General features: G+C 49.1%; 2 protein-coding genes across 2 annotated transcripts in view; one reads left to right on the top strand and one right to left on the bottom strand.

Annotated features, from left to right (window-relative positions):
• PSMC6 (proteasome 26S subunit, ATPase 6) overlaps positions 1-9265 on the bottom strand; it is a 126286-nt gene extending 117021 nt beyond the window's left edge. Inside the window, exon 1 of the mRNA XM_056852082.1 lies at positions 9262-9265. The gene's annotated coding sequence lies outside the window, so the exon portion shown is untranslated. The remainder of the gene's footprint in view (positions 1-9261) is intronic.
• Positions 1-20857, top strand: part of TXNDC16 (thioredoxin domain containing 16) — a 44620-nt gene extending 23763 nt beyond the window's left edge. The window contains exons 14-20 of the mRNA XM_056851137.1: positions 6106-6274; positions 7741-7868; positions 9779-9863; positions 11430-11568; positions 11841-12001; positions 13433-13626; positions 20568-20857. Coding sequence (XP_056707115.1) covers positions 6106-6274; positions 7741-7868; positions 9779-9863; positions 11430-11568; positions 11841-12001; positions 13433-13626; positions 20568-20857 — 1166 coding nt within the window. The remainder of the gene's footprint in view (positions 1-6105; positions 6275-7740; positions 7869-9778; positions 9864-11429; positions 11569-11840; positions 12002-13432; positions 13627-20567) is intronic.
• Positions 20858-24428: the final 3571 nt, after the last annotated feature.

A 24428-nucleotide genomic window follows, 5' to 3' on the forward strand; every position in this document is an offset into this window, starting at 1 on the left:
TGTGGGGAGGGGAAGGGAAGGTGATTGTAAGCCAGTTTGATTCTCCCTTAAGTGGTAGAGAAAGTCGGCCTATAAAAAACAACTCTTCTTCATATAAACTAACAAGAATATTAGAGGTCTAGAAGTAAGTGGTCAGATACACAAGAACAACATGTTTGCTGATGATTGGCAATACTAACTGTAAACCCAAAAGGAGCTTTACCAGAATTAATGAGAGAGATCCATGGGTATTTAGCAGTAGCAGGATTATGTATAAATTATTTATAAATCTGGAGTATTCTATGTAAACATTAAACCCAAAATACATGACATCCCAAATGATATAAGTATCCCAATATCCCATAAATGATTTAAACTTTGGAGTAAGTGTGGTCTCACCATAGATTTGTGCAAAGGGCAGTATGATAGCAGCCGTTTTATTCTCTATTCTAGTGGATGATAAGAATTCAATGAATGAAAGGATATAGGTTAATATTACAGTTATTTTAAGTGGTAGATGACCATGTAGAAGAAGTTGATGGACAGAAATCAACACTCTGCAACAGTTATATAAAAGTTCCTGCAGCTTTCTACGTGTCACCTCCCTTCTTCTAACAATGGGTTAGTCTGTCACGAGTGGTAGAAAAGAGCGGGAGTCCCGTAGCACCTTAAAGGCTAACAAAATTTCTGGCAGGGCTTTCGTGAGCCACAGCTCATTTCTTCAGATACAGCTAGAATGTGAGTCCATCTAACCTTAAGTAGAGATGAGTGAATGAGACACACAATGGCAATGTAAATGTCAACAGCAAGTAAATGGCATTAGCAGGCGTGATTGGATTAGGTATGATATGCAGAAGGGTAGTAGGCATGGAGAAATCAGGATTGGGTAACAAGACAGGAATCCCAGATCTCTAGAAAGTCCCGGATAATGCATTGTCTTCATTATTAGTTGTAGTACAGGATAATTCAGGATACTTAAGAACAGATGGAATCACATCCTAGCTGTATCTGAAGAAGTGAGCTGTGGCTCACGAAAGCTCATACCCTGCCACTAATTTTGTTCGTCTTTAAAGTGCTACCGGACTCTTGGTATTTTCTAGAAGAAGAGTTGGTTATTATATGCCGACTTTCTCTACCCCATAAGGAAGAATCAAACCGGCTTACAATCACCTTCCCTTTCCCTCCCCACAAAGACAACCCTGTGAGGTAGGTGGGGTTGAGAGAGCTCTAACAGAGCTGTGACTGGCCCAAGGTCACCCAGCTGGCTTCATGTGGAGGAGTGGGGGGGGGAAGTCCACCAGATTAGTGCCCGTTACTCATGTGGAAGAGTGGGGAATCAAACCCGGTTCTCCAGATCAGAGTCCACTGCTCTTAACCATTATGCTATGCTGGCTCTCTACTTCTTCTAACAGAGTGTAGGTGGCAATCCTCCTCAATTTCAGACAGGAGGGAGTATTTTATCGACCCTCATTGTGAAGTACCTGGGCCTGTACAACTCGCATCACAATGGGACCAGCTTGCTTTGTCCAGGCCATCCAGTCGCCAAGCTGAGAAATGGTCTGACATTTGCGTACTGGACAGTATATTTGTGTGCCTCGGGCAAGGTCCGGACACTTGCGATCAGGCAGGCGCCTAGAGATGAAGCAGACTGAAGCCATGCCTGCGACACTGAGAAGAAAGAAAAACGCCTCGACACCGCAGGGAGGGGAAGCCAAGCGTGGGAAGACTCAGCCTGTGAAAAAGGAAGGCGGCTTCAAGCGAAGGGTGCCGGCCGGACCCAAAGCGGTGGCAAAAAAGCCAGGGAAGAGCGACAATAAGAACCCAGCCCCTCCCTCCTTGAACGATGCTGAGATCCTGAGACAACTGCAACGGTCCAAGAAGCACATGACAAGCAAGGCCAAAGGGATCATGGTCTCCTTGGTGAAGGGCTTCTGCAGAAGGGTGTCGTTGAAGCCGAGCGCCTCAGGAGGAAGAGGAAGCGCACCAGCGTGGGCGTCATGGAGGTGTGGACGGCCTTGAGTGTGACGCTGACCCTTATGTATAACAGGTGCATGAAAGCACTCACAGGAGTGCGGCCACGTACTTCGGCATGACTTCCTAAAGGGGGGGGGAATCCCTCCCCTTCACCCCGGGGTTAAAAAAGAAAAACAGGAGCCAGGGAGAAGGGAAGAACCCCGAGCACCCCGAAGACCCCTTTCTGACGTTGACAAGACCATAACAGCTATAGAACATACACGAGCTTATATTTTTTGAAATAAGAGGCCTGAGACTTTTTTCCATCCTTTAAATATTGAAGAATTGTCCGTGGAGTGCTAATAATCAGAGGGGCTTTTATAATAAAACGGTTATCACAATTAAAAAAGATCTCTGCCGTTTTGAAATGACACGGCGCGGACCCCAGCTCACTTGCATCCTTGAGCGCGACGTAAATAATGACTCGCTGGAGGGGAAAGAGGAGTTATTAGATCAAGAGGCAAGGAGGCTTTTAGAAGCCGGTGTCTTGATAATGGATTGGCGGCAGATCATAGAATCATAGAGTTGGAAGGGACCACCAGGGTCATCTAGTCCAACCCCCTGCACAATGCAGGAATTTCACAACTACCTCCCCCCCACATCCCCAGTGACCCCCTACTCCATGCCTAGAAGATGGCCGAGGTGCCCTCCCTCTCATGATCTGCCTAGGGTCATAGAATCAGCATTGCTGACAGATGGCCATCTAGCCTCTGCTTAATAACCTCCAGGGAAGGAGAGCTCACCACCTCCCGAGGAAGCCTCATATGGAGGGTTGGGGCATGAAACCCAGTTCTCCAGATCAGAGTCCACTGCTCCAAACCATCGCTCTTAACCTCTACACCACACTGGCTCTGGAGGAATTGGTTTTTATATGCCAACTTTCTCTACCACTTAAGGAAGAATCAGATGGAATTAGATGGCGACAAATGCCCTCATCATGCGTTGACACGTCAGCTGCTGTAGCTTACCGATGTGATGAAGGGGCACAGTAAAGCCCTCCAATGCTCTAGCTCCAATCTGTACTGGAGCCACCATCCACAAAAAAGATTTCTGTGGCTAGATTCCTTGTGGAGGATGATGAAGAACAGTTGGTTTTTATATGCCGGCTTTCTCTGCCACTTAAGGGAGACTCAAACTGGTTTACAATCACCTTCCCTTCCCCTCCCCACAACAGACACCCTGTGAGGTAGGTGGGGCTGAGAGAACTGTGATTGGCCCAAGGTCACCCAGCTGGCTTCATGTGGAGGAGTGGGGAAACCAGCCCGGTTCACTAGAGTCCGCTGCTCATGTGGAGGAGTGGGGAATCAAACACAGTTCTCCAGATTAGAGTCCACTGCTCCTAACCATTACACCACACTGGCTCCTAATAAATGATGGGCTAGGAGGGAGAAGATGGTGGGGAAACGGTCGTGCTCTCGGCATGCCTGTTTTGGGCCAGAATCCCAAAGGGAAGCGTGAATCAATTTCTTCACACAACGCATAGTTAAATTGTGGAACTCCCTGCCCCAGGATGTGGTGATGGCTGCCAACTTGGAATGCTTTAAGAGGGGAGTGGACATGTTCACGGAGGGGAGGATTATCCATGGCTACTAGTCAAAACAACTACTAGTCATGATGCATGCCTATTCCAGGATCAGAGGAGCATGCCCATTATATTAGGTGCTGTGGGACACAGGCAGGATAAATGCTGCTGCCGTCATCTTTTTTGTTTGACCTTATTATTGCACCCATTTTGCAGGTGGGAAGGGAGTGAGGCCCACCTTGGAGAGGGGGGATTTGAACAGGGGACTTCCTAGCTCGCATCCCTAGCTACTCACTGCCACTTTCTAAATGTCACTTGTGCGTTGGTTAACTCTTGATGCCGGCCAACAGTGTCTCGTAACACAAATGCAGTTGGCTCAGAGCACTACAGCATCTCGGCATATACATCCTTGGATAGCATGGCGACTAGGGTTGCCAACCTACTCCAGGTGGTGAAGTCAAAATTGATACTCGTGCCGTATAGAACAATGGACAAGAAGTGACCGCAACGATGGCCACAAAATCCACAAAACAATATTGTGTATCCAACCACTAATATTAATAAACGGCAAGGTCATAGACAGAATACAAGGTATAGAAAAGGGCTGTCACAAAATGGCGGCTGTGGCTTACCTTCAATCACACAGTGAAGATCTACAGTGATGTAAAGGAATCTTTTCTATACCTTGTATTCTACTATCTATGCACTTGCCATTTATTAATACTGTGTGTGTCTGTGTGTGTGTAAAGTGCCCTTAAGTCGCAGCCGACTTATGGCAAACACCTCTGTACTCATACCTCAAGGTTTGGAAATTAGCACAGAACCAAGAATGTACAGCCATTTGCACACATGTATTGAGTGCTACAATGATACAACTATATACGAACAAAGTTATATTCTATTCTAATATATACAAAACAATGTCCTGTATAATATATGTGAGTCCTTTAGACGCTGACCATAAAATTCCACCTATGTTCCATTCGATGTTATCAAGGAGAAACAAGAAGAAAGGCCCAATGCTGGTACCAAGACGAAGTAGAAGGGGATACAGTCGTTTCGGATTCTTCAACAGTCCCACTTCCAATCTTAAATTCCCTAACTATAACAGTTACAGCTTAATATAATAAATATTTTTTTACAAATTTCTGTAAATCTCACGGTTTCATTCTTATTTGCAATTCTGTAGTTCTCATATATATATATTTTTCAATAAGAAATTCCAATATCAGGACAATTGACAAATTCCCCAGAGGGGTACAACTTGTAATAAAGTTATTTTTCCAGCATATTGCAACAGAAGAGTTTCAAATAAACCGTGCACTGTTGCTTTAAAACGTAATTGATTAGGACAATGCTCTTTTAACACACACCGGTTTGCTATTTAGCTAGTTAGGTAACTGAAATGGATACTGCTACACTTTGAATCCCTGATGGGAACTAGTCAACTCTTCTGTTGCAATATGCTGGAAAAATAAATATAGTCAGAAGGGGGTTGGGTTTGGGTTTGAACTGAGTCATTGTCCTGCAAAAGAATCAACGGTAATGTGCTAATCATTGTCCTGTAAGTATCAAGGTAATGTGCTAATTATGGCGTGGTATCTCAATTAGCACATTGTTAATTAGCACACTAATTAGCACATTACCTTGATACTTACAGGACAACGATTAGCACATTACCATGGTCACACAGCCCGGATAACCTACAAGAACTGATGAACTCTGACCGTGAAAGCCTTCGACAATATCTCTGTCTATTGTTGTTGTTGTTGTCCTTGTACATTTTTTGTATGTTGTTTTTTCTTGCTTACACCTCACTATTGTAGTCGCTGTATTGTATAATATTTGATTATAACTGTTCAATACTTTTTGCAAATTTGAGCTGCGTGCTGGTTCTTATTTATCTAGTACCTGGAGGTTGGCAACCCTACTAGTGGTTCTGGGAGCCCCCTTGCTGACCCCCGTTGACCTCCTCCTGGCAGAAAAGAAGCCGGGCAGCAATCCATCATGGGAGGAACAGCTGCCTGCTAGTTCGTACAGAAAGCAATGAACAGAAGCCGTGGTCCTTGGGTAGGGTTGCCATCCTCCAGGTACTAGCTGGAGAGCTCCTGCTATTACAACTGATCTCCAGCCGATAGAGATCCATTCACCTGGAGAAAATGGCCGCTTTGGAAGGTGGACTCTATAGAGCTGTACCCCATTGAAGTCCCTCCCCTTTCCAAACCCAGCCTTCTTCAGGCTCCACCCCCCAAATCTCCAGGTATTTCCCAACCCGGAGCTGGCAACTCTAAGTCAAAGATTAATGAGGGGGGGGGGAACTCAGGTTGTATTTAGATTCCACAAGTAAGCGTAGTTCAATGAAATCCTTCTTAATAGAATCATAGGATCATGGAATCATAGAGTTGGAAGGTGCCATAGAGGCCATCTAATCCAACCCCCTGCTCAATGCAGGATCAGCCTAGAGCATCCCTGGCAGGTGTTTTGTCCAGCCGCTGCTTGAAGAAGGCCAGAGAGGGGGAGTTCACCACCTCCCAGTAGTAAAATCTGAATGCTGATGGGCTTCTTATTTTGGAGTTTGTTTGTTTTTCCAGGGACGCCTGGGGTCTCGCTGGCAAGGGTCAACTGCTGGGACTGGCCACACGTTTGCACCCAACAAAACGTCACCCAGTTCCCCACCATCAAGACGTACGAAAAGGGAGGCAGATCACTGACCTACTCCAGGATGTGGGACACAGAGGAGGCTCTGAGGTTCATCAAGCTGTGAGTGGCTGAGAGGACATAATAGGGGGTGTGGGCGTGATCACAGAGCATGTGCTTGCAGGGGTGGGGTGGGGGATGGAACAACAGTGTCCAAGACAGCCGTGCTGTGCATAACTACACATGTGATCGCATGGTCCGCTGTCACTCCTTGACGTACAAAGGGGTGTGTGCCTATGGGGGGCGTGGCTCAGTGGCAGAGCATCTGCTTGGCATGCAGAAGGTCCCAGGTTCAATCCCCAGCATCTCCAGTAAAAGGGACCAGGCAAGTAGGTGATGTGAAAGACCCTGGAGATGTGAAAGACCCTGGAGAGCCGCTGCCGGTCTGAGTAGCCAAGACTGACTTTGATGGACCGAGGGCATCATTCAGTATAAGGGAGCTTCATGTGTTCATGTGTTCTCCATCGAAATTGGCCTCCTTTAGAACCTTGGCCCTCACTTAAAATTACTAGCTAGTCCAAGTTTCTAGTTCTCAGGATTCTGGAGAGAAGCCAGAACTGTTTATATTCTGGGCTTGCTACAAAAATTTTAAACATTTAAAAATCAACATTCTGCACTAGGATTTGAGTCCAGGAGCACCTTAGAGGCCTAGAAGATTTTGGGGGTGTAGGGCTTTCGAGAGTCAAAGAAGAAGATGAAGAGTTGGTTTTTATACGCTGACTTTCTCTGCCAGTTAAGGGAGACTAAAAACGGCTTACCATCACCTTCCCTTCCCCTCCCCACAACAGACACCCTGTGAGGTAGGTGGGGCTGAGAGAGCTCTAAGAGAGCTGTGACTGGTCCAAGGTTACCCAGCTGGCTTCATTTGTAGGAGTGGGGAAACCAACCTGGTTCACCAGATTAGCATCCACCACTCATGTGGAGGAGGGGGGAATCAAACCTCCAGATCAGACTCCACCGCTCCAAACCACTGCTCTTAACCACTACACCACGTAGGGACGTTTCCCTGTGGTCAACCCTGCTGATTGCTTTGGGGCTTCCTTTTGATTAGGCATGCCTTTTTCTGCCAATCAGAGGTTGCCTCGCTTTCCCCGTGTGTTTTGCCTGCCATTATCCAGATTCTGGCTAAAACAGCATCCAAAAAAACACGGGCAAAACGCATGGGGAGAGCGAGGCGACCTCTGACGGGCGGAAGAGGCATGCATAACTGAAAGGAAGCCCCGAAGCAGTCGGCGGGGTGACCGCGGGGAAACATCCCTGCATAAAAGGCCAAAGCTACCTTCGTCAGATAACAAAGATTTGTCAGGTTTGACAAAAGGTGCTTTGACTCTCAAAAGCCTATACCCCCCAAATCTTCTCAGTCTGTAAGGTGCTCCAGGACTCGAATCTAGCTGTTCTACTTCAGACTGACATAGCTACCCTCTAAAAGACTCTGCACCATGGGTCTCCCACATCCCAGTACGACATTCTAGCCTCTACACTACATTGGCTCTCCAGTCTTCAACCTGGTGTCCAATTTACATCTGCAGAAGCCGAACCTCTGGCCCTGTAAGGCTGACAAGCCCTGCAGAAGTGGAAGAATATTTAAGCAGCAAATCCCTGCCTCCGTCTCCTGGCGTCTCCATTCTGGGATTATTTGACTCCAGCACGCACAATGGTAAGTCCTGTGTTTGATACAGCTTTGTCAGCCTTTCACGGACATGTATTAACTGCAGAAAAGTGACGTAGGAACTCCACAACAGCCCTGTCAAGTTATTTCCCTGTTAGAGAGGGGCTGAAAAAGAGAATCAGACAAATTCCTGTAAAGCAGAACTCTTCGTGGCTTATGATAGCTAAATGGAACCTCCACGGTCAGAGGCAGTGTACCTCTGAATACCAGACACTAGGGACAATCAGCAGGGACAGGCACTGACTTTTATGCCTGGCATGTAAACTTTCCAGAGGCATCTGGCGAGCCGTTCTTGCAGAATCCTAATGCAGAAAGTCAGGCTAGGAAGGGCCAGGGTCTGACACACCTAGGGTTGCCAGCACCTAGTTGGGAAATACCTGGAGATTTTTGGGGCGGAGCCTGAGGAGGGCGGGGTTTGGGGAGGGGAGGGACTACAATGCCACAGAGTCCAATTGCCAAAGCGGCTATTTTCTCCAGGTGAACTGATCCCTATTGGCTGGAGATCAGTTGTAACAGCAGATCTCCAGATAGTACCTGGAGGTTGGCAACCCTAGACACGCCTGGGAGGAGAGGGAGGCTATGGTCTCTCATCCAGGCCTGGTTTTATCTTTTCTGTGACAGAGGGAAGAAATATCAGATTGGCTTCTGCCAGCAATGTCATCACATTTGATAATGAACTGCAGAACTCCATTACAGACCCATTTGGAAGGTCGGCCCCCGAGCCCTTTTGCTGGAGGGAGCTTGCAGCTGTCGAGAAGGGGTGGGGAGGTCTGGAAAAGGTGGGGGGGATGCAATTACACTAATTCCGGAAATTGGCAAATGGATGGCCTTTTTTGCCTCGAAAGTATGTGGCTGGGCAAATTACCCCCAGATGGAGCTGCTTTTGTTGAACTGACTGACTCTGGCCTGATTGAAACGTGAGGTGAAAGTGCTTCCCTGCTGAAAAGCACGTAGCCACTTTGTACGAGTAGCCGTCTCCTTCATCAAGACCTAAATCTTTCTCTGACAGTCCCCCCCCCCAATATAGGGGACTAAAAATAGGTCACCTCCCTACCTGCAGTGAAGAATCATACCATATCGACAGCTGTCTCCTTCCCCATGTTATTCTCACAACAGCCCTGCAGGGTAGGTCAGGTTGAGAGAAAGCAACTGGCCAAAGGTCACCCAGTGAGTTTCATCACTGAGTGGGGAATTTGAACCCAGTCCTAGCTCACCACTCTAACCACCACACCTCAAATCATTCCCAAGCCTCGAAGATACTTCAGATTGAGGGAGGGGCCATGGTTTAGTGGTAGAGCATCTGATAGGCATGCAGAAGGTCCCAGGTTTAACCCCTGGCATTGCCAGCTAAATGGACCAGGTGGTAGTGAGGCAGAAGACCTCTGCCGAAGAAGAAGAGTTGGTTTTTATATGCTGACTTCCTCTACCACTTAAGGAAGAATCAAACCGGCTTATAATCACCTTCCCTTCCCCTCCCCATAACAGACACCCAGTGAGGTAGGTGGGGCTGAGAGAGCTGTGACTGGCCCAAGGTCACCCAGCTGGCTTCATGTGCAGGAGCGGAGAAACAAATCCAGTTCACCAGATTAGCCTCCGCCACTCGTGGAGGAGTGAGAGAATCAAACCCAGTTCTCCAGATCAGAGTCCACCGCTCCAAACCACCGCTCTTAACCACTATACCACGCTGGCTCTCAAGACCCTGGAGAGCCTCTGCTGGTCTGAGTAGACAATACTGACTTTGATGGACCAATGGTCTGATCCAGTAGTAGGCAGCTTCCTGTGTTCACAACTACCTTTGCTACATTTTGTAGCTTGTACAGACTCTCTGGTGTAACACGTTGCTCTTATTTGGTATATTTATTTGGCATATTCCTGAGTTGTTTCTTGTGTTTTGACAGCAAAAGAGTCTTTTGTTGAAGCCGCGGAGGCCCTAAACGGACACGTAATGACAGGGATCTACAGTGGAGACGACGCTTCAGTTGTGTAGGTTGGCTGCGTCCTCGCGCTGAGCATGGCTGTGTGGGAGCCTTGAATGGCCTGGTTGGTGGGACTGTTGAGGAGGGGCTGTGGCTCAGTGGCAGAGCATCTGCTCTGCATCCACAAGGTCCCAAGTTCGATCCCTGGCATCTCCAGTTAAAAGGACCAGGTGGGAGGCGACATAAATAATCTCCACCTGAGATGCTGGAGAGCTGCTGCCAGTCAGAGCAGGCAATACTGACCTTGAAGGGTATGATTCAGTATAAGGCAGCTTCATGCGTTCATGAGGCTGTGGATGTCTGCAACCCCATCCAGGTGCAATAGGGGTGTTCTGCAGCTCGGGGGTCCCCCAAGGTCACGGGCTGAAGATGGAATAAAGCAGCCCGAAAGTCCTGGTTTGTTGATCAGCCAGAGTCAGGCAGCAAAACTCTTTTCAGTCCATGCCCGGGCAATCCAGACGCTTCATATTGCCCACCAATCACAAGGGCTTATACCACCTTGGGCTGAAGAAGAAGAGTTGGTTTTTATATGCCGACTTTCTCTGCCACTTAAGGGAGAATCAAACCGGTTTACAATCACCATCCCCACCCCTCCCCACAACAGACACCCTGTGAGGTAGGTGGGGCTAAGAGAACTGTGATTAGCCCAAGGTCACCTAGCTGGCTTTGTGTGTAGGAGTGGGGAAACAAATCTAGTTCACCAGATTAGCCTCCGTTGCTCATGTGGAGGAGTAGGGAATCAAACCCGGTTCTCCAGATCAGAGTCCACCGCTCCAAACCATCGCTCTTAACCACTACACCATGCTGAGCATCCATTGATAGCTTGTTTGGCCCCTGACCGGGGAGCCTGTGGTTCAACCCCCAAATTCTCCAACAGGATCCACCCGTCTGAAATTGCCCATTGGGACCACGTGTCAGAATTCACTGTTCACTGTTGCTCATGAGGAGGTGTTTGTTCGACAGCCCCACATGAGTTCAGGGGCATGGCCCTCTGGGACAAGGTCGGTGCAGAAGCCCCTTTCTGGCTCTCCCTCGTTATACCAAATCTGTACTGACTGAGCGTTATCTGCACCCCGCCCTTCTCCTAAGGAGCTCGGAGCCTCACACCAGGGTTTGCCATTTTATCCTCAAAACAACCCTGCGAGGCAGGGGCGGCTGAGAGGTACTGAGGAGGCCCAGGTTGTCTTTTGAGCTTCATGTCTGAACAAGGATTGGATGCAGGATCATGCCAGTCCAAGGCCAGTGGAAGGAAAGAGCAGACCACTTCTGTGATAAGATTAAAGAAAGAACAGATAATTTCAAACAACCAGAACCGGCTTTTAGATTGTCCTTCCCGCTCTTTACATGGCTGCGCCAAGAGCAAGAAAAGGTCTGGGAAAATCTCTTTTAAGTGGCACATGTGGATTGGGCCTCAAGCTAGTTTTAAGGTGGTTTAAGTGTTGTGATGTTGCAGAACAGCGCTGGTTTTCCAGGCCCCCATCTGTCTCTGATTTCAAGGGCTTCTGTGTGCCGTTCATGTGCTTTAATGGGTTTTTGAAATGCATCTCCTGGTCATTGTTTTTTTTTCTTCCAGTGCCCAGAAATACAAGGTTCCTCTTCCAGCCCTGCTGCTAGTGAGGCCAGAAAGCTCAAAGAGGAATGTCATCCACCTCTCCAAAAGTAGCACCCAGGATGTGGCTGAAGTCATCCGACGTGCATTAATGGACCCGTTCGTGAGTGCAATTTCTGCTTCGGCTATCTGCTCGAAAGGTTTCTCAGTTGCATTTCTTTCAGCCGCCGGTGGGGTGTGTATGCGCACATGTCCCGCAGCTTTGGAAAGAGCTCATGAGTTTTTTAGCGGCTGACAGGAGAAATTGGGCAGGTCTGACTTCTGTCACTGCCACATGGAAAAACAAGCATGCAATGCATTAAAAAAAATGCAGACGCTTTCTCTGGGTTAGGTGTCAATGTCGCCACCTCCGTATTTTATTTTCTTATGTTACAGCCGGAAATCACAGTAGGAAATCTGCCGGAGTACTTCCAGTTACAGAAGCCCTTGCTCATCTTGTTCAGCAGTGGTGCTTTGAAACAAGCCGATGAAAAAGAAATGAGGCTTTTGGCCAGAGAGGAGAACCACAAATCCTTCCTCTCCTGCTGGCTGAACCTGTAAGCATGCGCTGGGCCCCCGTTGGCCTTCCTTTTGAGACACAGTGACCAACTTTTCTGATCCTGTCCAGGTAGCATGCATAATGGAAAGTGCCAACAAGTTTTGGCTGACTTAGGGCGACCCCTTGGGTTTTCAAGGCAAGAGATGAGCAGAAGTGGGTTTGCCATTGCCTGCCTCTGCGGAGCAACCCTGAACTTCCTTGGTGGTCTCCCCTACTTCCCTGAGCTTCCAAGATTGGGCTATCCTGAGTTAATACCCTCATATTATTGCCCTACTGGAGAACTTCAGCTGAACATATTATTTAAGGAAATTTTAACAACTTTCAACAAGATAACTTATTTCTCAAAAGATAAGATCCCTCTGTCCATGCAGAAACCCTTTTAGGTGAGCTGGTTTGGTTCCCATAGAGAACCTTGACATCTTCAAAAATATGATTGATTGATTTAGTTTAATACGGTCCAAGACCAACAATAAAAACTTATACATAATAAAAGAATAATACATCAATAAATACTTGTCAAACATAATCATAAGAGAACCATTAAAAACTAAACTTAAATAAAATACAGTTACAGTCCATATATAAATATAAAAACACTCATCCATTAGGCTCGACCCATGCTCGCCTAGTCTTCATTACTCGCCATCCAAATTTGGCCATTTTAAAGGTTAGCTCGGTGTCCTTATCTGAGAGCATGTTAGAAAGACGAGTTGCTCTAATTCTCCCTGGGTAGCCAGCTATTACAAGGGAAATGTCTTCTCTTATTTTATTATATATTTTGCAGTCAAAAATGACATGTTCAAGGGTCTCTGTGCTCCCATCAGAACAAGGGCATAAACGTTCACCATAGGGTATCTTTTTATATCTCCCTTCCAGTATAGCTGAAGGGAGAGACAAAAATATGAACTTTGAAGGGGGAGGAAGCGTGTATACTGCAAGGGGCCCTTTTCATGAATAAGAAACATTCAAAATGAAAACTGTAATTTTATTGTTACAAAAATCAGCAATGCTGATTCTATGACCTTAGACAGATCATGAGAGGGTGAGCATCTTGGCCATCTTCTGGGCATGGAGTAGGGGGTCACTGGGGGTATGTGTGTGGGGGAGGTAGTTGTGAATTTTCTGCATTGTGCTGGGGGTTGGACTAGAAGTCCCTGGTGGTCCCTTCCAAATCTGTGTTTCTAAGAAATACCTAGCAAAACCAACCACCCTGATTCTAGTTTCCCTGGGAGCACGGTATTTTCGGAATTCAGAATAAACCCTCTGCCTGTCCTTTAACTTGGTTAAGCAGCTGCAGCCTCGAATGAAACAAAAATACTTGCAGCTGAAAATCAGGGTGCCACCTCAGTAACCGGGGGGGGGGGGGAGCGCAGAGGGGAGTCCCGTGGGTTAGAACTGACCCTTGACTCTGCTCATCTTCTGCACACAGCGAGAACACCCCTGTGGGCAGAGGGATCCTGAAGGTCTATTTCGGAAGCCCTCTTCCTCCCTTGCCTCTCCTCATTTGGGTCAACCCCCATTCAGGAGGCAAGGTGTTTGCGTTTCCTTCCGGTCAGTCCATCACCGAAACCAACGTCCTAGCTTGGATTGAGAAACTGGAATCCGACCTGGAAGCTCCGAGCAGTGAGTATTCTAGGGTGCAGCCCGTGAGCTGAAACACCCTCGTTCAGTGTGTGCTCCAACTTGTGACAACCTAGGGTTCAAAGTTGAGCTGGCCAAGCACGGAGGGCCTCCTTAAAAGCAACTTCACCCAAATACCATGGAGTGCCGGACCTTTGGTTTCTGCCGGCCATGTTCTTGCTTTCGGCAGGATGCTTGGTTTGCATTGTATTCTCTAAATTGCATCCCATGAAACTGCCTTCTGCTGAATCAGTCCCTTGGCCTACTCAGACTGGCAGCCATTCTCCAGGGTCTGAGGCTACCGTCTTTCACATCACCTACTGCCTGGTTGTTCTAACTGGAAGTGCCAGGGATTGAACCTGGAACCTTCTGCATGCCAAGCAGATGCTCTATTACTGAACAACACACATGAAGCTGCCTTCTACTAAATCAGACCCTCGGTCCATCAAAGCCGGTATTGTCTACTCCCGTGTTGGCGAACCTATGGCACGCGTGCCGGACTTGGCACGCCGAGCCCTCTCTGTGGGCACGCTCAGGTAAGTTTAGCAGCCATGGCGTCTGCCTTCCCTGGACTCCCCGCCGCCCAGCTGGGAGTAACCCACCCACCCCTTCCCTGGACTCCCCGCCGCCCAGCTGGGAGGAAACCTCAGTATTCAGGTTAAATTGCTGTGTTGGCACTTTGCGATAAATAAGTGGGTTTGGGGTAGCAGTTTGGGCACTCAGTCTCTAAAAGGTTCGCTATCACTGGTCTACTCAGACTGTCAGTATTGTCTACTGACAGCTGCAATCCACGGTCTCAGGCTTAGGTCTTTCACACCATGTACTGCCTGGTTATACTAATTGGAAATGCCAGGATTGAACCCAGGACTTTCTGCATGCCAAGCAGATGCTCTACTGCTGAGCAACAGCCCCTCCCCAAACAATAGAAGCTGCCTTCTACTGAATCAAACCCTCACTCCATCAAAGCCAGTATTGTCTACTCAGACTAGCAGCAGTTCTCCAGGGTCTCAAGCTGAGGTTTTTCATGTCACCTCCTGCCTCGTCCTTCTAAGTGGAGGTGCCGGAGATTGAACCTGGGACCTTCTGCTTGCAAATCACAGGCTCTTCCGCTGAGCCACAGCCCCTCCCCAAGTCTAGCCCTTCCTTCACCTAAGCCTGTATGTGGGCAGTTTACTGAGAACGTGACTCCTTTTAAGAGAAATCCTATTTGAACTGGGGAATTCTCACTCCCTGGCCAGAATCCAGGGAGCTTATTGATTTAAGTATTTGAAGGGATGTCACTTAGAGGAAGGTAGGGAGCTGTTCCTGTTGGCAGCAGATGATGATAGGACTCACAATAATGGGTTTAAATTGTGGGCAGAAAGGTACCGGATGGATATTAGGAAGAATTTTTTTTACAGTAGGAGTTGCTCAACAGTGGAACCAGCTGCCTAGGGAGGCAATGAGCTCCCCCTCACTGGCAGTCTTCAAGCAGAGGCTGGACAAACACTTGTCAGGGATGCTCTAGGCCAGTGATGGCAAACCTTTTAGAGACCGAGTGCCCAAACTGCAACCCAAAACCCACGTATTCATCACAGAGTGCCAACAGCTGGGCGGCGGGCAGTCCAGGGAAGGGGGGAGGGCTTTGAAGATGGGTGGCCTCCGTGGGGGTGGGAGGAATCCCCATTGAGAAGCTTCCCCCGTCAGGGAGGCCAGGTCTACCCATTGGTTTCTATAGAAACCAATGGGTAGACTTGGCCTCCATGGGTCTCAGTCAGGAGGCCAGGTCTACTGTCATGCAAACCAATGGGTAGAGCTGGCCTCCGGATGGAGATGGGTCCCCCCCCCCCACGGAGGCCAGGTCTACCCATTGGTTTGCATGGCAGTAGACCTGTCTTCCTGACTGAGACCCCCCCCCCCAAGGAGACCAGGTCTATGTGCATAGAAACCAATGAGTAGACCTGGCCTGCATGGGGGGGGGGGAGAAGAAAGCGGCAGCCTGATTGTGCCCAGGAGAGGGGGGGCGGCGGGGAAAGCGAGCCTGTCCCCTCCCTCTCCGGGGCCAGGATCGCACTGGAGAGGGGGGCGGCGGGAAAAGCGAGCCTGGCCCTCTCCTGGGCCAGGATCGCACGGGAGAGGGGGAGGCAGCAGGGAAAGCGAACCTGACCCTCTCCGGGGCCAGGATCGCACGGGAGAGGGGCGGCGGCGGGGAAAGCAAGCCTGGCCCTCTCCGGGGCCAGGACTGCTCAGGAGGGGGGCGGTGGGGGGGCAGGCAGCGCGGCGCGGTTCAAAGCCCCCGCCGCCCAGCTGGCCAGTCCCTTGGGCTTTGAACCACACTGCACTGCCTGCAAGCAGCATGGCGTGGTTCAAAGCCCGCCCCTTCCCTGGACTGCCCAGCTGGGCGGTGGGCAGTCCAGGGAAGGGGCGGGCTTTGAACCTTGCCTCGCTGCCTGCACGCAGCACTTCGCGGTTCAAAGCCCCCGCCGCCCAGCTGGGTGGTGGGCGCGTGCCCGCAGAGAGAGCTCTGCATGCCGGACTTGGCACGCGTGCCGTAGGTTCGCCAACACGGCTCTAGGCTGATCCTGCATTGGAGTAGATGGCATATACGGCCCCTTCCAACTCTATGATTCTATGACTTATTTCTTTAAATGTTCCTACTTCGCCTTTTCTCCTGGCTCATGTGAGGGGCTTGTGTGTTTTCCCTGCCAAGTGCTTGGCTCCCTCCTCCCTTTCTCCAAATCCCATGTTGCAAACGACTACTGAATGTTCTCAGTTTCAGGAGCAGCTCTCCTGAGGACACGGGGGGAGGGAGGAGGCGGTTGTTAGAAAAACATCCCCCCCACTCGTCCAATTAATTTCACAGTTGTTTGGATCCAGGCCCATGTCTGCAGCTGGAAGAACCTATAACAAGAACAAAAAGAGAGAAAGAAAAAATAATCAGGAGGGGGGAAATCAAGTTATTTCCATCTCATGTGTCTTATTGCTTTCAGAAATTGTCAACCCCCCACCCATGAAAAAAAAGCAATCTATGGTATTGCATGAAGTTGCTCTTGAGGAAACTTGCGTGCATTTTTTCTGTGTACACTTTGGGCAGACGGGAGAATAAGTATCAACCATTGAATGCAATATCCTGAGAATCTGAGCAGTTTCTCTCTCTTTCTTTTAAAAAATGGCAAATTTCTAGTCCTCAGGGCCGGGAAGGGTGGCTTGAGAGCATGTGGGGTCATGGGTGGGGAAAGTACAAAAAGGGATGTATCATTTAATTGTTCCAAATGATGATTGTTTAATAGTCCCAGGTTCATTTTACTTTTTACAAAGCAAAGGGGAAAATTCTACCCCAAAGAAAAGGAATAGCAGCAGTTCTCCTAGGGTTGTCAGCTTCCAGGTGGTGCTCTCCGGATGACAGACGCCGGAGGGGTGACCGCGAAGGAAACAGCCATGCATAAAAGGCCGCTGTTCCCCAGGAGTGGGCGCTGCAGATTAAACCTAACAGTTAACCCAATTTGCTGTTTGAGAAATGTGTCAAAGGAAACAGCCCAAGCCCTCCCTGATGGCCCGTGAAAGATTAGCACACTGGTCGGCTCCCATCCACAAAAGATTCAGCCGCAATAAATCCGTACGTCTTTGCACTGCCAGAAGAACGGTCTTGTTTTGGTTGTGTTTTGTTGCAACTGACTGACACAGCTGAAATCCGAGGAGAAAAACAGCAACCCCCAGTGAAGAGTTTTATGTGTTTTGAAAGAGACATTGAGTACTTTGGGCTTTATTCGTGGCCGTGCTGTACGTGTCTTTTTTAAAACGATTGATCACTGAATTAACGGAACGCTGCCCAGTGGAAGAAATAATGGTGAGGTCCCTTCAAGGCAGGACGGAAGAGAGGAGAGCAAGCCCTGACTGCGCGGTGCTTCACAACCTGTGAGGAGTGTTGTGGCCCACCGGACGGTTGCCTCAGCCTCCCGAAAAGCTGTTTACATGGCTGAAGTACCACGAAGAGCCGTCGTGAGCAGTCAAGTGGGAGAGAGAGAGCCACATCTGGGGTTCCCCCGCTTTTGAGGGCTCCCAATTGGACGTACGGCTCTTTCTGTTTCTGGCACTGGCGTCCAACTCGGGGCATGACTCATGTCGGGTCACCGGTGCGCAACTAGACTTTGGGCGCTTTCACACATGCTGAATAATGTACTTTCAGCCTGCTTTTAATACAGTTTAATGATCATTTGCAAGTGGATTTTGCCATTTCACACAGTGAAATCCAGCTGCAAGGTGAACATAAGAAAGGCCCTGCTGGATCAGACCTTTAAAAGGGTTCTTCACTTCAAAAGGGTTCGTGAGCCTCCAAGTAGGACAGAGAGCCACATCTGGGGTTCCCCCTGCTTTTGAGGGCTCCCAGTTGGACGTATGTCTCTTTCTGTTTCTGACACAGGTGTCCAACTTGGGGCGTAGCTACACAGTACACCTGATGTGTGTCAGGTCACGGGTGCGCAAATAGACTTTCAGTCAGATGTACATCGGGGGGAATTCACCAGGTTCGATTCCCCACTCCTCCACATGAGCGGTGGAGGCTAATCTGGTGAACTGGATTTGCTTCCCCGCTCCTACACACGAAGCCAGCTGGGTAACCTTGGGCTAGTCACTGCTCTCTCAGCCCCACCTACCTCACAGGGTGTCTGTTGTGGGGAAGGGAAGGTGATTGTAAGCCGGTTTGAGTCTCCCTTAAGGGGTAGAGAAAGTGGGCATATAAAAACCAACTCTTCTTCTCCTTCTCCTCCTTCTACTTCTCCTCCTCCTCTCAGAGCTGTGAGAAAGTGATGTGGGGGAGAAGTTGCTTCCAGTTTCCCTCCTGACCTGCTTTTGCCATTGGAAAGGGCAGTAGCGTTAGGGCAGGGAATGGTTTCTGGCTCCCTGCGTCCAGGGCAAAAGCGGGGTGGGAGGAAAACTGGTCACGCGCCTGTGACCCGATGTGTGCTGGGCGCATCGTGCAGTTCGGCCCGCACATCCCTCAAAAGTGGACGGAGTCCCACATGTGGTCCTCCGCCTGGAATTTGCCTGCCCGACATTTGCTTCAAAGCAAGAAGCTGAAGGGGAAAAGATCTGTAAATGATCTCTGCGCGGTTCAGCCGCCAGAGGGAGGCAAAATGTCATCCACCTTCTCCTCGGCAGTGTGAAAAGGTTTCCTCAGAGCTTTCCATCGCCCGCTAATGCTGTGAGACGGCCGAGCTCACCGTGATCTTGCCCCGTTGAGGGAGCGTCACAAATGGAGTGCCAAATTCTATTTTGTTGTGAAATCGAAGTCAGAAGGGAGACCTTTGGAGAAATAATGTTCTAACTTCTAACCACAAAGCCTCTCAGAAAAGAGTGTTCATTGCCAGCTTCCGTTCCACCCCTCCGTCGTGCCACAAAGTGTGTCCTATTGACCCTTTTTTCCAGGCAGTGTTATAACACAGGTACTGTTGCATCCTGGGATATGTTCCCCTCATACCTACGAAGTAGTGGAGTTGCTAAAATGGACTCAGCAGCGGCAACATTGATGGTGGGCTGAGGAAAGAGTTCCCTCTTGGGCTACAGAAAGTAATTAAGATTCCCACCCCCTTGTACATTTTTATTCCACCCTTCCTCCGGGCATCTAAGGGTGACATCCATGGTTCTCTCTTCCTCATTTTGTCCTCACAACAACCCCGCGAAGTAGGTTAGACTGAGAGAGAATTCCACAGGTGCCCGTCAGGCTCAAAATGTCTGGAGACCCCATGGTATAAACAGAATATAGATGATAGTGGGTTGTTGGTCACTGGTAAAGATTTTTGGTTGCATCTAAGGATGCAGTACAGGTTGAATATCTGTTATCTGGACTGCTTGGGATCAGAAGTGGTCAGTATTTCAGATCTTTCTGTATATTGAGGTAGTTGTGCATTTCCTGCATTGTGCAGGGGGTTGGACTAGATGACCCTGGTGGCCCCTTCCAATTCTATGATTGGAATATTTTCAAATTTTTGCATATACATAATGAGATATCTTGGGGTTGGGACCCCAAATTCATTTATGTTTTATATACACTTTATACACATTGCCTGAGAATGTAATTTTAAACAATATTTTTAATAATTTTGTATACATTGAACCAACCCTGACCTGGATGGCCCAGGCTAGCCTGATCTCGTCAGATCTCAGAAGCTAAGCAGGGTCAGCCCTGGTTAGTATTTGGATGGGAGACCACCAAGGAATACCAGGGTTGCTGTGCAGAGGAAGGCACTGGCAAACCACCTCTGTTAGTCTCTTGCCTTGAAAACCCCATAAGGGGTCACCATAAGTCGGCTGCGACTTGGCGGCACTTTACACACACACACATACATTGAACCATCAGAAAGCAAAGGTGTCACTATCTCTCAAGAATACTAGCATCAGCTGTTAAACAAGAGCATCAACACACAAACTAATAACTGCAGGCTTTCAATCTCCACCTATGATGCAGCATTCACTGTATTTTATTTTTTTAGGTGAGAGGAAACATTGAAAGCCGGCTCGAAGGGTCCGCTTTTTGGATCAGTCCGGATATGGGATGTCCGGATAAGAACTACTCTGCCTGTGTGTAAATAAATCGCAGGTTTAGTTTGATAGCATAGGCTTGGATCCACCGAAGTATTTCCATGGATGGGAGGATTTCCTCCCGTGGAGCCTGACTTTCTTGCCTCCCTCCTCACGCAAAGAGAGATGGGGAGGCACGGCAGTCACACTTGCATGGGGAGAAATCATTCGGTCCATGGAAACACTCTGGAGGACTCAAACCACTGACTCGTGCTTTGGAATTGGAGGCCAAAAAACTGGCTAGGGAAGCTTCTGGGGAATCTGCAGTTCATGTATTTATTCCAGAGATTTGTAGCTAATCCTAATTATAGCCCAATCCTGATGAGGAGCCGGTCTAGGCTAAGCCTCAAGCAGCCCCTGACATGCCGACATGCCTTTCTTTTCTCCAGCAACCTTGTCTGAGGAAGACTGGAAGCCCCGCCTTCCCGCCTACGACTTTCTGAGCCAGATGGCGCCCAACCTGCCCGAATTTACCATTTACAGTTGGCGGAGTGGCCATCAGGAAGAGGCGGTGGCCAACCCTGGAGAGAAGAAGGCGGCAGAGGTGCGGGAAGACCTCGTCGAAGACTCCACTGTGGCCGAACTGGAAAAGGAGTCGCCGACTGGCGGGGACTTGCGGGGGACAGTCCCACGCCTGGCCGCGAGGGAGAAACAAGCGAAGCGCCACATGGAGTTGTGAAGCAACCAATGATCCCAGGGCAGTGGGTGGTTCTGGAAGCAGGGGGTGGCGGTCCCCAACTAGGAGGGAGATGTGAGCTCTTCCCTTCCTGGCTGCTCCTTTAGACCTGGCTGTGTGCCTGTTCTGATGCCGGTCAAGAAGTGGGAGCTCCAAGTAGAGTTGCCAATCTCCCAAATCACAAATGATCTCCAGACCAGAACCAACGGGTTGAAATTAAATCAAAAGAGTTTCCATCTAGACATTAGGAAGAATTTTCTAACAGTTAAAGTGGTTCCTCGGTGGAACAGGCTTCCTCGGGAGGTGGTGAGCTCTCCTTCCCTGGAGGTTTTTAAGCACAGGCTAGATGGCCATCTGTCAGCAATGCTGATTCTATGACCTTAAGCAGTTCATGAGAGGGAGAGCATCTTGGCCATCTTCTGGACATGGAGTAGGGGTCACGGGGTGTGGGGGGGAACGAGTTGTGAATTTCCTGCATTGTGCAGGGGGTTGGACTAGATGAACCTGGTGGCCCCTTCCAACTCTATGATTCTATGAACTTAGGCAGTTCATGAGAAGGAGGGCATCTTGGCCATCTTCTGGGCATGGAGTAGAGGTCGCTGGGGGTGTTGGGGGGAGGTAGTTGTGAATTTCCTGCATTGTGCAGGGGGTTGGACTAGATGACCCTGGTGGACCCTTCCAACTCTATGATTCTACGAGATCAGTTCCTCTGGATAAAATGGTAGCTTTGGAAGGTGGACTTTATAGCATTATACCCTGATGAGGTCCCTCCCTTGCCCCCAACCCCCCGGCTCCACACTCCCCCCAAATCTCCAGGAATTTCCCAACCCAGAGTTGGCAACCCCAGCTCCATTTCATGCAAGTCAGCCACCAGGATGGGTGGCTAATTTGGGGTAAATGATCTTGGAGATTCTTCCAAAGACCCGTGTCTAGCAAAGATTTCTTGCAGTAGAATGCCAGAACATTTGTGGGTTGTGCTTCTTAGAACACAGTAACTTCAGAAGAGCCCCGCTGGATCGGACTAGTCGTCTGTCTAGTCCAGCATCCTGTCTGACACAGAGGCCAACCAGTTCCTCTGGAGGCCCAACCACAGGTCATAGCCAGGAGGCAGCATTAGGGGAAGGCCTCAGCCTCTGTGCCCTGTTGTTGGACTTCCGGAGGAATTGGTTGGCCTCTGTGTGAGAAAAGAAGCTGGACTAGATGGACCACTGGTCTGATCCAGCAGGGCTCTTCTGATGTTCTTAACTTGCATGTAGTGTACTGAGTGGTGATTCGGCGGCAGTGGAGGATGCCTTTATTTATTTATATCCCACTTTTCACCCCAGTTGGGATTCAAAGCAACTTAGAACATCATTCTTCCTTCCTCCATTCTCTCACAACAGTCCTGTGAGGTAGACCAGGCTGACAGTTTGTGTCGGGCCCAAGGTCTCCCAGTGAGCATTCATGGTAGAAGTGGGGATTTAAACTTGGGTCGCCCAGGGGCCTAGTCTACCACTCTATCTGCTACACCACACTGGCCCTCAGACCAGACATCTTCACGTTCAAGGTGTTATTTCTTTTTTGTCTTGAAATACTTTATTAATAAAAGATTGAAAAAGCAAACATTTGTGTTTCTTAATGCGTTGTGCAACTCGTGACATCATCAGTCCAAGTTTTGCACTGGAGCAGATGGTCATAGGCTCTCCAGTTTGCACTCTTGGGGAGGTGGGTCAGCTTTATGACTTGACTGTGAAATCACAGATGTGACCAGTGTTATTACCCTCTTGCACTTGCCGGAGTTAGATGACAACAAATACCCTCATCATGCGTTGACACATGAGCGTCTGTAGCTTACAGACGTGACGAAGAGGTGCAAATAAGCCCCCCAATGCTATAGCTCCAATCTGTGTTGGAGCCCCCACCCACAAAAAAGATTTCTGTGGCTAGATTCCTTATGGAGGATGATGAAGAAGAAGAGTTGGTTTTTATATGCCGACTTTCTCTACCTGTTAAGGGAGACTCAAACTGGCTTACAATCACCTCCCCCTCCCCACAACAGACACCCTGTGAGGTAGGTGGGGCTGAGAGAGCTCTAACAGAGCTGTGACTTGCCCAAGGTCACCCAGCTGGCTTTGTGTGTAGGAGTGGGGAAACAAATCCAGTTCACCAGACTACCTCCGCCGCTCATGTGGAGGAGCGGGGAACCAAACCCGGTACTCCAAATCAGACTCCACCACTCCAAACAACCCCCGCTCCAAACCACCGCTCTTAACCACTACACCATGCTGGCTATGATCTCTTATCTTTCTCCCTCAGTTTGGCCCTCAGTTCCTGGGCCCTGATGACATTCGGTCCTTTGCCATCCACTTACCTTTGCCATTCTCACGTATGTTTTAAATTGTTAGCCCCCTTGGTGGCCCTTGTGGGGGCAGAAAGGTGGGATATAAATGTTTAAGGTAATAAATGACAACAATAATTCTTTTCTGGTGCCAGCCATAATGGGAGCTGTGGGTCTCTCAAGGGTAAATCTGCATTAATCTTTCCCAGCACTGCTGTGTCGCGATGCCAACCGGGGAAGGAACCTTTGGTGAGAAAGGAAGCAGCTGTACACATTGCAACACAATGTGTTGCCCTAAAACACTACAGAAATATAATGGCCAAAAATATTAACGTGCGGGGGCGACCACGACTTCTGGGGAAAAGGAAGCTGGATGGAGAGGCTGTTGAGGGAACTTAGTTACGGCCGATGACAGGAAAAGCCAAAGATAAGACCTGGCGGTTTCCCTGTTTCAACACACTCATTACAAGAGATTCATCATCGGCTACCAAGGAGGAAAAAAATGGACTATTTTCATCCATGCCCCTTCGGCACACTTGTTCCCGCTCACAGTTGTGGAGGTGTGAGAGGACAAGAGACAATCAGTTGCCAGTGATTTAACAACCATATTCCATCTCCAGAACGGCCGGAGGGGAGATCAACGTGAGCTTCTGGAAGTCTTTGAGGTGCTGTGGGACTCCTGGACTTACTACCTCCGGACGTTATTTTATTTCATTTGGGGGTTGGCTCCGCTTCCTGTGGCAGCCGCCCTGTGTCAGAAATCCAAAGGTGCCCACAGGAACGGACTCAAAAAGGTTAGGTTATAATATTAAGCCGGATAGCTGCACTGAAGTTTGACTGGAGCGCCTTCCTCAGAGAAGAGGCGGAAGCAACAGCATTTACACCCCGAAGACATTAGGAAGAATTTTCTAATGGTCAGAGCGGTTCCTCAGTGGAACAGGCTTCCTCGGGAGGTGGTGAGCTCTCCTTCCCTGGAGGTTTTTAAGAAGAGGCTAGATGGCCATCTGTCAGCAATGCTGATTCTGTGACCGTAGGCAGATGATGAGAGGGAGGGCATCTTGGCCATTTTCTGGTCACTAAGGGTGTGTGGGGTGGGGGGAGGTAGTTGTGAATTTCCTGCATTGTGCAGGGGGTTGGACTTGATGGCCCAGGTGGTCCCTTCCAACTCTATGAGTCTATGATTCTAAGTGCCACATTGCAAGGGGCCCTTTGCCACTCAAGGGGCCCTTTGCCACTCACAGGTCAACTGGCATAAGG

The sequence above is a fragment of the Euleptes europaea genome, chromosome 6 (genome assembly GCF_029931775.1).
Source record: "Euleptes europaea isolate rEulEur1 chromosome 6, rEulEur1.hap1, whole genome shotgun sequence".
NCBI lineage: Eukaryota > Metazoa > Chordata > Lepidosauria > Squamata > Sphaerodactylidae > Euleptes > Euleptes europaea.